The sequence below is a fragment of the Phyllostomus hastatus genome, unplaced genomic scaffold (assembly GCF_019186645.2).
Source record: "Phyllostomus hastatus isolate PE091 unplaced genomic scaffold, TTU_PhHast_1.1 phas_contig_29, whole genome shotgun sequence".
In the NCBI taxonomy this organism is placed as follows: Eukaryota; Metazoa; Chordata; class Mammalia; order Chiroptera; family Phyllostomidae; genus Phyllostomus; species Phyllostomus hastatus.
The window spans coordinates 43,942,792-43,954,168 of NW_025333835.1; the positions used below are offsets into that span (position 1 = coordinate 43,942,792).

The following is an 11,377-nucleotide window of genomic DNA, read 5'->3' on the forward strand; positions in this document are numbered from 1 at the left end:
AGGTCCCACGGACGCGTTCCCAGGAGCCCACCTTGGGGCTGGCCAGGCCCCCTGAAGCCTGTTGCTGTCAGCTGCAGCAGACGGCTCCGGTGGGGCTGGCCTCTGAGCACGACTGTGTTCCCAGTCCCACAGTGCGGGCGTCCTGGTGGTTTGCAGGTGAGGGAGTGCAGGAAGGTAACGGAACTCCAGGCCTCTGCTCTTGGCGACACTGGGAGGAGGCTGGACCTATACCCTTGAGTCTCAGCCCAGGGGCAGGGGTGGCGAGGTTGGAGCGGTGGACGCTGCAGACGGGAGCTGGGGGCAGGTTCCGGGGAGGTCCTGTGAGAGTGGCCGCGGGCCTGTTCCGTCCACCGTGAAGGGTTTGGAGTGAGGCAGAGGATTGCTGGTGAGGATGCCGAGGAGAGCTCGTTGAAAATGGACCAGAGACCACACTCATAGGGTCTCTCTTTCAGCGCGGGAGTCCCCGTCTCTGCAGGGTTACTGCAGCCGGTCCCTTCCCTTCCCGCTGCACATTCCCTGGGTATGGGGTTTTGGTTTTCTGTTTGGGGCCAGTCCCCCCATAAAGGGACGCAGATGGAGTGAGCCCAGCCGGAAGGAAGAGTGAGGGCCGCATGCCCATCTGTGAGCAGAGGGAGGGGAGCGTGAGGTGGGGCTGCCGTGGCCACGCCTGTGCTGTGGGCTGGCGACCTCGGAGCAGTTAGCCGTTGACCGAGAACTAGCTAACTTGGAGCAGTTAAACATTGAGAACTAGCTAACTAGGAGTAGTTAAGCATTAACTGAGGACTAGCTAACTAGGAGCAGTTAACCATTGACTGAGAAGTGGTTAACTCAGAGCAGCTGACCGTTGACTGAGAACTGGGGTGCCCTGCCCGCCTGCCGAATAGGCACACGGGGCACCGCAGAGGCGGCCGACTCGGGCTCTCTGGTGGGGGGAGGGGCCATCGGGGCGGGGGGGACAGCTCCCGTTCGACGATGGTGAAGGAACGGGGGATTTGAAGAGCTGGTTACACGGTTCCATTGGGTCCAGAGGGTGTCCGGTGATCTCAGGTTCACCAGAGCAGGCGTTGGTGGAGGCAGCAGTCTCCCGAGAGGAAGAGCATCTTCAGATGGAGAAGAACCATGAACCTGGACGACCGGTTCTCCCAAGGCTTACCCCACTCCAGGACCTGGGGGCGGGCCAGACGCATTCCAAGGGGGTGGGGGAAGTTATTGAAACGTGCGCCGGACGTAGGAGGATTTGCCTTTGACCTGGAAACACCACGTTTGTGGAAATCACGTTTTATTTCGTGGACGCCTTTTGTCTTCTGTCTGCTTTGCTTGGATTTCACTGGCTGGGCACAACGCTGCAGCAGAAAATTTGTGTTGCAGTAGAACGCTTCTCGTAGCACCCTCTCCGTCTGTTCGTCTTTGACGAGCATCTTTCCCCCAGTGAAATCCAGTCTGTGTGTAGATGTTTTAATGCTCAGGAAAACAATAGCGGTAGCTTGGTTCTTCCAATCTACTGGGAAGAGACACAGTCTAAGTAGATAGAACGTGATTTATTGTCTTAAAAAATCTTTTGTTGCTACCTTCATAAATTAAAATAAGATGAGAATGTTTTTAGTGTCCTTCAGCCCACGTCATGTTGTAGTATTCCTCCTAACCTGAGGCCGCAGAAGATACAAGCAAGACAAACATCTCTACCTTGAAATCATCTTGTTGTTGCTCTGTGATGTGTATATGCTTAGCAGTGAAGGTGAAACGCAGGGCAGTATTGTATCAAAGTATGTCATGAAATACATACTATCTGTATTTTAAATGCTTGGCCTAATTTACAAATAGAGCCACATTTATGAAATATATCACAAATACCTTCCATCCTTGATTCGTTTGGACAAAAACCACAACTTCCTTCATACCGATGTAGCAACTATAGTCAGTGTGAATTTTAAGCTGTTGCTGTGTCTGGCTCTGGAATTCAGACTGTCATGCAGCTGTTTGGTTCTCAGCGGTAGTGGGCATCTGAAGGTGGAATCGACAGACCCAGCATCTCGTTTTTGCATTTAATTCATCAAATAAGAGCTCTGCCTCCTTGCATGGTGACTCTAAAGTAGACAAAACCTGCGTGGAGACCTCAGCCCGCATGCCCCCCCACCCTGCATACTTGTTTCATGGTGGAGAAATTCATAAGAGAACCCTACGTGGGGCACACTCTCATTGTAACCTCACAGCTAGTAAGTCTCCCCATTTCGATGTGTCCTCTCGAAACCATGAAACTTAATGTCCTGCTTGACACGTGGGGAGACCTGTTTGGAACCAGCATTCCTCAGAGCTTATCAGCAATCCTAAAAAGAAAGTAAGTTAAATGGATGTGTTGTCTTTCAGGGAGAGAAAAACTTTATATTCTTCATAAACCAGGGTGAGAAACAATGCATTGAGAGGAGAGTGAGGGAAGGTGAGGATTAAACTTCCAAGTTTACATATATATATGTTTTTGTTAGTAAGGTGAAGACCTAAATGTCCCACGTGAAAAAAACTGATTTGATGCCACCAGTGGGCACACGGTGCCCCTTGAATATTGAAAACTGCTGAATGCCGGGATGATGTATAAATTGCAGAACGTTCTGGTCCTTCCTAGGAGGGCGGAGATGAAGGATCTTGGTCCTGTTCACACAAAACACGTCGGGCATGCTACCTGCCATTGTTACTTTGGAATGAGGTGTAAAAACCTTTGATGGCGGGACAGGTTTCACCGGCTCGCAATGAGCGGCTGCTCTCACCCTCTGCTAGTAACCAGAAGTGTGTGCTTCTTTCCAGCTGCTCCGCACGGTTTTAATGGTGTGCACTGTCTCTTTCTGTCCTGACGGCTGCCCTGGGAATAGGCCGACCTCTGCTCTCCGGGTGACATCCTGCACTTGGACTTGCGCCACATTCGAAAGACCGTTGACTCTGCTGGCCCTCGGGGAGACACCCCCACAACCAACTCCTGCCCTCCGCGCCAGGGACCTTCTGAGCCTCTTTCTTGTCCATCTTCTCTGTGTGGCACTGATCTATGTCACCTACCGCTGCAGCGCCCTGTCCGCCTAGTGTCCTGCGCGCTCCGCCCTCACTCTGGCCCCGCCCCTCCCGCGCCTGCGCCTTGGCCTCGCAAGCTCCGGTCCCCGCCAGCCCTGCAGTAGCCTGCCCCGGGTGGGAGCCGGGCGTTCACAAACCCGGTTTCCCAAAAGCACAAGCCCGATAGGGTGCTGCCCCCATTAGGTAACTCACTGGAAAACGAGGACGCCAGAGCGTGTTCCTACCTCACGCCACCTCATCCCCGCGGTGCCTGGGGTCCCTCCTGTCCCTCCCGGTGGGACCCACTGCCAGGGTGGCGTGCGAGAAGCTTCCAGAGCAGGAGCAAAGGGGGATATGAAAATCGTTCCTCTGCGGTGTTTTAAGTCGAATCCAGCCTAATTTGGGACTGGGCAATTGAGCTGCAGAGGGACCCTTTGCCGCTTGCAGGGGAGACAGAAACCCAGCATTTCGGCCCAATTTGGTCCATACAAATCTTGAGTAAAAGCACAATTGACCAAATTGAAAAACCCCATGTGGAGGATGACTGATTTGCTGGCCATTCAGTGGGATTCCTCCCTTTTTCCTCCAGTGGCACCCAGGGAGGGGTGCCACCCACCCCTGCCCTCAGCCAGCCGGGTGCCCCACTGCTAAGAGACGGAGGTGCCCGCCTGCCCGGGAGAAGGGGTGCCGGGCAAGGGAGAGGCCGTCTCTGTTAGGGCGCCCCCTGGAGGATTTGCTTGCACACCGAGTCCCATCTGTCTTTGCTGCTTACTCCTTGCTAGCCTCTGCAGGTTCCTAGGAAAGAGCTTTCCAGAAGAGAGGTCTATTTTTAAACACTGTAATAGGTCATTTTGGTGTTTGCTACGCCGCATCAGCACAGCAGGTCCAGAATAGGAGGGATTGGACTGTGTTTGTTTTCAAATAAAGCCGTGAATCACGGAACATTCTTGGTCCCGGGGCCTGGGCTGTGGTGGCAGGGGCTAATAATAAGTTTGCTCTTATTTGGAAGTACAGTGTCTCCAGTGAGTTGAAATTCCTATTTAACCTTCGTTAGCAGGCTGCTTTTATTTTTAAGTGAGCTTAAAGGATTATATATAATTATCAGTATATCTGCTGCAGGGCCATCTGAGCAGCCTGTAATTAGAAGATAAAACCAATAGAATATTATCTAGGCCAAGACGTTCCGGGTTCTGGGGTGTCTTTTTCTAATGCGAGAAGGCCCACCTCAAGGTTACCACAGTCTCCCCTATTTTTCAGTCTGCATCTGCTGCTGAATAGTGTTTGTTAAACTGGGGAGCTGATGGAGTTAACGCCCTCGAGATAGATTCCTGGCTTACTGAGATGCCAGGGGCCTCCCCAGATGGCTACGATGACGATGATTTTACTTCCACGAACATGTCCGTGAATCCAGGAGAGTGTCTTTACGAAGATCCTCTGTTGCTAGGTCAGCTGAGAGCTGCTCACAGGAGGCACTCTTCGCGTGGTGATGTCTCGAGTCCCCTGAGCCTCTTCCTTCCGATTCTGTGTCGGTGGGTGGATGCAGAGTTTGTGGAAGTGCCCGAGGGCGCCCCGGTCGCGTGTGAATATGTGCTGAGCTGCCCTCGTGCTCTCTTGTTCCCTTCCGTCTGTAACGAAGTAAAGCCCCTTTGTGCCACGTCTGAGGAGCCCCCCGCGCCGTAAGCTGCCTAATAAACACACTTTGGGCGGCCGTTCCGAGTGTTTCTGGGCCCGGCGGTGCACGTGGGCGGTGCACGTGTCTGCGTGCACCCAGAGCAGCGCTCCGCGCTCCCGCCCGGCCCCGCGGGGCGCTCGGGCCTCCCGTCCACAATGGGTCGCCGCTGGTGGTTTCTGTTTCTCCTTTTGGGGGGCGGGGGGTCATGGGCAAGGGGGAGAAGAGGGACGCCTCGCTGAGCGGCCCCCTGAAAGGAAATGTTACCAATAAAAACCGAGTAGACCAGTCTCCCGAGAGCGGATTTAATGTTCTGTGGCGACGTGCCTTTGTTCCCGGGCTGCGTTCTGATTTTCAGTTCAGGGTCTGAAGTGTCCTTGGACACCCCTCCATCCCTCACGTCACGAGGGGGCCCGCACCCGACGTGCTGCTGCTCTCGGGGCCCGTCGGGCGGTGCTACTGCGGAGTCGGCCGGACGCAGCAAGTTCGGCCCTTCGGGCAAACTGGGAACGGACTGTGTCGCCCTGTCCAGCCCGTGGTGTCCATGCAGCGTGTCCAGCCCGTCCGTGGAGCTCCTCCCAGCTGTCCGTGCCCCAGCCCCCGTGCCTGCGCGCTGCTGCTGTCGCCGTGTGCCCGGGATGGGGGGGGGGGGACTGGGCCACCTCTTTGTCACCTGAGAGGGGGTCAGGGAAGGAGCTGTGGGGTGTGTGTGTGCATACCAAATCTCCCCCCTCGGATGAGAAAGAACCTCCCCCCCCCCCAGCTTGTCCATCCCATGCCTGATGAAAAGAACCAAATATTTATTTACGTTTTCTTTTTGAGACAAAGTTCTCTTTCTCCAGTTCTTTCGCCAGGTGGCACATCCCCTCCCAGTGCCAGGCTGTCCAAGACGTGTGACGGCTGGTTCTTCGTAGTTCCCTGTGCGGGTGGATCCGTGGTTGGGACCCAGCTTACTGTCCTCCGGGAGGGGCATTTATGACAGTCCCTCCCGGCCCCAGTCTCCAGCTCACTCCCGGAACCCCTCCCGTGGCAGGCCTGCCCTGCCGTGCGCGGTGTCTGTGACCTCACGCTGGTCTTCTTAGGCACCTGGGGCCCCGTCAGCATGACCTCGGGGCGCCTGCGGGCTCCTGCAGGGGGTCTGGGGGAAAGGGAGGCGTGAGGGAGGCACGGGCACCTTTTCCCATCTTCTGTCTGCTCCGCGTCGCCAGCGGTAAGGGCTGACTGGTGGGAGGCCCCCGGACTCGGCCCCTGGCTCAGGTGTGAGGACACCTGGACGGTGAGAAATAAATGCTGGCTGGAGAAACGAAGGCCCGGGAGAGGCGGCGATCTCGCCGCCTCGGTCTGCTCTGTCTCCGAAGTCCTGTTAGCAGGAGGCTGAGGCCTCAGTTCCTGCTCAGCCCCTTCCTCCACGGAGCCCTCGGTCCGCCCAGCCGTGACCGCCAGCGTGGACGTTCTGTGGACCCCCGGAGCCGCCGCTCGTCAGTGGGACCTGCCCTCTCAGGCAGGAGCCAGGGTGGGGCCCAGGAGGGCCGTGGCAGTGCGCAGACTCGGCCCAGGGGGAGCGTCAGCACCAACAGTAGTTCAGGAACATTCGGGACGGAGCATAAGGAGACACCTGGGCAAAACCCTCGTTTTCGAACTTGTGTTTGTGTTCCCCGCCCAATGGCACTGTCAGTCCCTTGCTGTTCTCCTGACGGATTCAGTGAGCTCACGTGTCCTATGCGGCCCTTGCAATCCGATGCAAATACTTTGTTAGAATTGTTTTTATCTTTTACACTTGATCTTAGCCAAAAGGCCAAGAAGCGATGTGTTTTTCTCTTTCAATTAATGTAGGATTTGACACATGGGAGCTTTAAAACTTTTAAGCAATCATTTTTATCCTTTATCTTTTTCCTTGTGGTTTTTCTTATATTGCTTTTTTAGCTTAGAAAATGCTTCCCAATATTTTTATAAGAGAAAATACTAGATGCTCATCTATATTAAGAGAGGCAGTTACTGTTTTTAAAACAAGCCTTTAATTCATTTCAGATTGATTTTAGCATAAAGTGAAGATTTTACTTTTTCCCCAAGTAGTGCCTCGTGCTAGGAGCTCGATCAGTGGCCATTTATAGTTTCCTGCCGGACCAGATGTCGACCTGGGGCATGAGAATGGGAAAGACACGCCCCTGCCCCGGTGGAGCCACCGTTGGCGACGACATGCAAGCTGCGGGTGACCGCACCGGCCTGTGGCTTCAGGAAGGGACATGCCCTGTCCTCTGGCCGTGGCCCCGGAGGAAGCCCGCTGCCCGCCCCCCTCCCCGGCCCCGGGCACGGTGTCTCCCTCATACCTCAGGCTGACACTTGGCCACTCGGACTCCACGGGCCAGGAGGCTTGACTCGCCTGCCCGCCTGCTGTGCTGCCGACAACAAGATGATTCCTTGAGCTCTGAACAGCCAGCTGCTGTCTTACACTGACATGTGGCCGCTGCTTAAGGTAGTCTGAGAGGCCCTGAATTCACCGCGAGTGCGAGAAGGAGTCCGCGGTCAGGGCAGTAAGTCCGTTGAGACAGTGTAGGAAAACTGGCCTTGCGAGGCAGAGCAACAAGTTGTGTCCCTGGAAGATTGACTTCAAGACCGGAAGGCCTGTATCTGTAATCGTTTATCGCGAGTCCGACCATTGAGGCAACAGGAAGAGCTGGTTTCTCAAGCGAGAGACACGTGCAGAGGAAGCGTCTGTCCAGAGACCTTGGTTTGTTCCCGCTCAGCACTGTGTGCACCGGCTGGGAAGGGGCGGGCCCCGTGTGCACCCTCCCCGAGGAGAGGCTGCCGCGGGCCGTGGGGAGCACCCCGTCCTCCGCGGACCAGAGGCGGCGGCGGGGGCATCTTCCCCGAGCCGAGCAGACGCGCGCTGGAAGGCGGCGCCCTCCTTCCCAGGGCCGAACGACAAAGGTGTCAAGTTGCTTCATCCTGTTACTTTACAGACTGTTTTGTTGAGCATGCAGGGGCCTCTGTGCAAGGAATGGCTTGCGTGAATCCTTTTCCTTGAGTTGCATGCGCTGGACGTTCCCCAAGAGCGACAATGCAGCGTGAGAACGTAGCAGGCCGCTTGCGTCCTTCACCGCCGTGTGAAAGAGACTCAGAGGGGCTGCTGCCCACCACTCATTTGCCGGGCTGCTCGTAGGCCCCAGAGACCCACCCATCAGCACGCCTGCATTCTGGAGACCGCGCAGAGCACAATGAGTAGAACCCAGGCTTGTGCAGCGGTGTGTGGGCTGTGTAAATGAGTAGTTGAGTTGCCGTAAACTGCGTGAAAGGCTATTTGCAGTTTTGCTTTACAAGAATGCAAGCCAGCCCCGACTGGTGTGGCTCAGTGGACTGAGTGTCGGCCTGCAAACCAAAAGGGTCTGCAGGTCGATGCCCAGTCAGGGCACGTGCACGGGCCAGGTCCCCCATAGGGGGCGCACAAGAGGCAACCACACATTGATGTTTCTCTCCCTCTCTCCCTCCCCCTCTAAAAATAAATAAATAAAATCTTAAAAAAAAGAAAAAGAACACAAACTAGTGTGACATTGATGTGTGGTTTCGAGCTGACTGTGTGTATCTCCAGTTACTTGGTGTAATGGTGTTACATCAAGATGCTCAGATCTTTTGCAGATTTTGGGATGATTGAGCACCTTTCTGGAACCACCCTTATTGGAGTAAAACCGTTGCTATTTTCTCTTTGTTATGGGCTGAAAGCAAAGGGAGGGGGGACCACAGTCTGCGGTGACCGGGCAGACGTGTGGCAGAGCTCCGCTTAGCCTCCGTCGGTGCCGTTTGCCCGGGCGGCGTGACGACTTGCGGGCATCTGCAAACTGACGTCTGTTCTTTCTTTTAGGACAAACTGTGTCTGCCCCACCACATCCTGGAGGAGAAGGGCCTGGTCAAAGTCGGCGTCACTGTGCAAGCACTGCTAGACGTGGCTGTCGCGAAGGCGCTGTTCACATGAAACCAGCTCCGTCCTGGGGACCTGCTCGAACCCTCCTCCCTGATATCAGAGATCCGGAACTCTGCTCTCGGCCCCGCCCCCCGGCCCCCGCCCCCACCCCCCGTTGCCCGAGTTCCATGTCTGTAGCTGCATTTAAGGGAGGGCCCGAGAGAAGACTTTCTGCCTTTCAGAGCTGACCTCCGACACCAGGATGCGGCAGGATCGTTCTCGGAGCCAGGGAGGCAGCTGGTCACGAAGAACTGAACAGCCTGGCGAGGCCTTTCACAGCCTCCCGCGCCCTCCCGCCTTCACCCACGGCCATTACCAAAACACCAAGCACAACTGTTCCGCGGCAGGACGCACTTGTCTCACTAAAGCCAAACTCATTGTGTATCGGATGGGGGGTGGGGGGCTCAGTCAAGTTTTTCACCACCAAATTTTTCAAGATGTTTCTTGAGACCATTGCCTTTTAAAAAAAAAACAAAACCTATTTTCGACATACAAAATATTTATATAAATATTATTTATTAGTGAATGGTTATTCATCCTTTGGATGCAAATTGTAAATTAGGAAACTATTTTATTACTGCTTTTTTGTGGTTAAACACTTTATTTTAATATTATAAATATTGAGTTATTTTCTATCCTCTTGGGTGTGCAGCCGTTCGGGGTCTCAGTCATCATGTTTTCAGGTATATGTGACTCAAAAAAAACACAAAACAATTCCGCAAAACGCAGGTGCTTCTGTATCCAGAACTGTTTTTTGGGGGGGGGGGCGGGGGGCGTTGCCCCCGCTGGGGTTTATATAAATTGGTCTTATTTATATTTCTGCATTCCATCCGGGCGCCTGCATCCCCCTGCCTCGTAGCCCCCCGACACGGCGCACTGACCGGAACCCAGAGAGCACCCGAAGGGGTCTGTACATAGCTGTGATGGGGAGAAGAAAAAAAAAAAGAGACATTATTAAACTTGAAGATAAAATGTGAACAATTATTTTTGGGGATTCATACTTATTTTGCTATACACGAAACATTCACATTTTAACACAAGGGAGTCCTAAGTGGTAGTAGCTTCATGTGTCTTGAAGTATCGTTTTGCACTGTAACTCGGGTCAGGCGAGAAGTCGAGCACCAAAGGCAGATCCTGAGGAAGTGGGATAGGGACGCGGAGGGGATACTGAGTTTTTCGTGTAACCAAAAAGTTCGTGAGGGGCCGTTTCCGCTGGGAGCGAACCAGCGGTCCTCCCGTGAGACTCCTCTGAGACCGGGATCCCGGGTCGGGAAAGGTTTCGGGACGCTCATTGGGGGTCACCCAGGTGGTGGCTTTCAGAGTAGCCCGCAAAACCCCGCAAGGCTCACGGTCTCGGTGGGGGGGGGGGGGGGACTCTTGAAGTTTGCCAGTGAACTGGTGAGGCGGCTGCGCGCAACCCCGAGGTGAGCTTAGCAGAAGGTGCAGCAGGTGGCGCGCGCGAGGCCGCGAGGTCTGGGAGGGAGCGAGTTCAGACGACACGGGGCCGGGGAGAGCCCGCCAAGGGAAGGCGCCCGCGTGGGTCCGAGACTTCCGCCTGCTTGCGGGCAGCTCCCTGCACGGGCCTCCGCCCCGCAGTTGAGGGTACCCCAGTCCGCCCCCCCTTTCTCGGCCTCGTGAGCGCGGTGGCACAGCAGCCGAGGCCACGCGCGGGGCGGGGCAGGGCGGGAGGGTGACTGACGATAGTGGTCGAATTGGCAGCTTTCAGTTCCTTCCTGTTAAATGTACTGTGCACTTTAACCTAACTTAAGATGTATGTTAATATTCCCCTGTACTGCACAAATACCTGTTGTCCAATAGCATGATGGCGCGGAGACGCGTTGGGCCAAGAGCGTGGTCCGTGTAAGCGACCTTCGCAGGGCGGTCACGGAAATAGGAATTGTGGTTGCTGCACCTTGGCGGGCATTCAGAATGCAGGGTCTGGAATTTCTGTTGTTGTTGTTGTTGTTTTTACGTGTATATATGGCAACATGAAGCTCTGTAATCCTTGTGGTGCGAGATTTCTTTTTCAAAATTAAAGTTTTTCTTTCGACATTCACTTTCAGTATTTTCTTGAAGTCTGTCTAACGCAAATGGCTTTTAAATTGGGTGGAACGGCTTGCTTCCTTCGCAGTGCAGCCCCTGTGTGGCGAAGTCATCTTGAAGATGATTGCCTCGTGCCCCCTTCCGCACGCAGTGAAACGCGTGTGGCCGGCTGACGCCGCGCCCGGTGGGCAGGACGTGCGCCGCGCAGGTAAGCCTCCCTTTTCTTATTTCACCGCCGTTAACACTTTGAATTTAAACCAGCCATTTTCTGACTGACTCACAGAAGAAGAAGTCTTAGGGGGTCATTGTCGAAGCAGATAAAAACTTTCGGGGGGATAAAAGTTGTGGGAGGGGACAACAGTGGAAAGAAGGGGCAGGGTGGTGAGGGGACATGTAGAAAGGACCCCTGCACAAAGACAACGGGGGGTGGGGGGTGGGTAGGATTGAATGAGGGGGTGGGGGGGGCCAGGGAGAGGGACATCATTGAACTATTAAAAAGAAAATCTTCACTGTGCAGATCTGCTACTGGCCATGTGTCTGTGACTAGATCCTCGACCAGTACAACAGTCTTAGGACCACACAGCTCTTTGTCTGTACAAAGGAGTTACCCCCAAGTGTACAAAATTAGTTAATTAACTAAATGATCTCACTGGAGGACACGAGACTGTTTAGACTGG

The 11,377-nt window shown here is 54.6% G+C and overlaps 1 protein-coding gene across 2 annotated transcripts in view; it reads left to right on the forward strand.

Moving 5' to 3' along the window:
* The window catches only part of LRCH1 (leucine rich repeats and calponin homology domain containing 1), a 149,003-nt gene extending 138,290 nt beyond the window's left edge, over nt 1–10,713 (forward strand). For both annotated transcript variants that reach the window (XM_045838953.1, XM_045838954.1), the window contains one exon: nt 8,559–10,713. In XM_045838953.1, the coding sequence (XP_045694909.1) occupies nt 8,559–8,669 (111 nt within the window). In that variant the 3' untranslated portion in view covers nt 8,670–10,713. The remainder of the gene's footprint in view (nt 1–8,558) is intronic.
* Nucleotides 10,714–11,377: the final 664 nt, after the last annotated feature.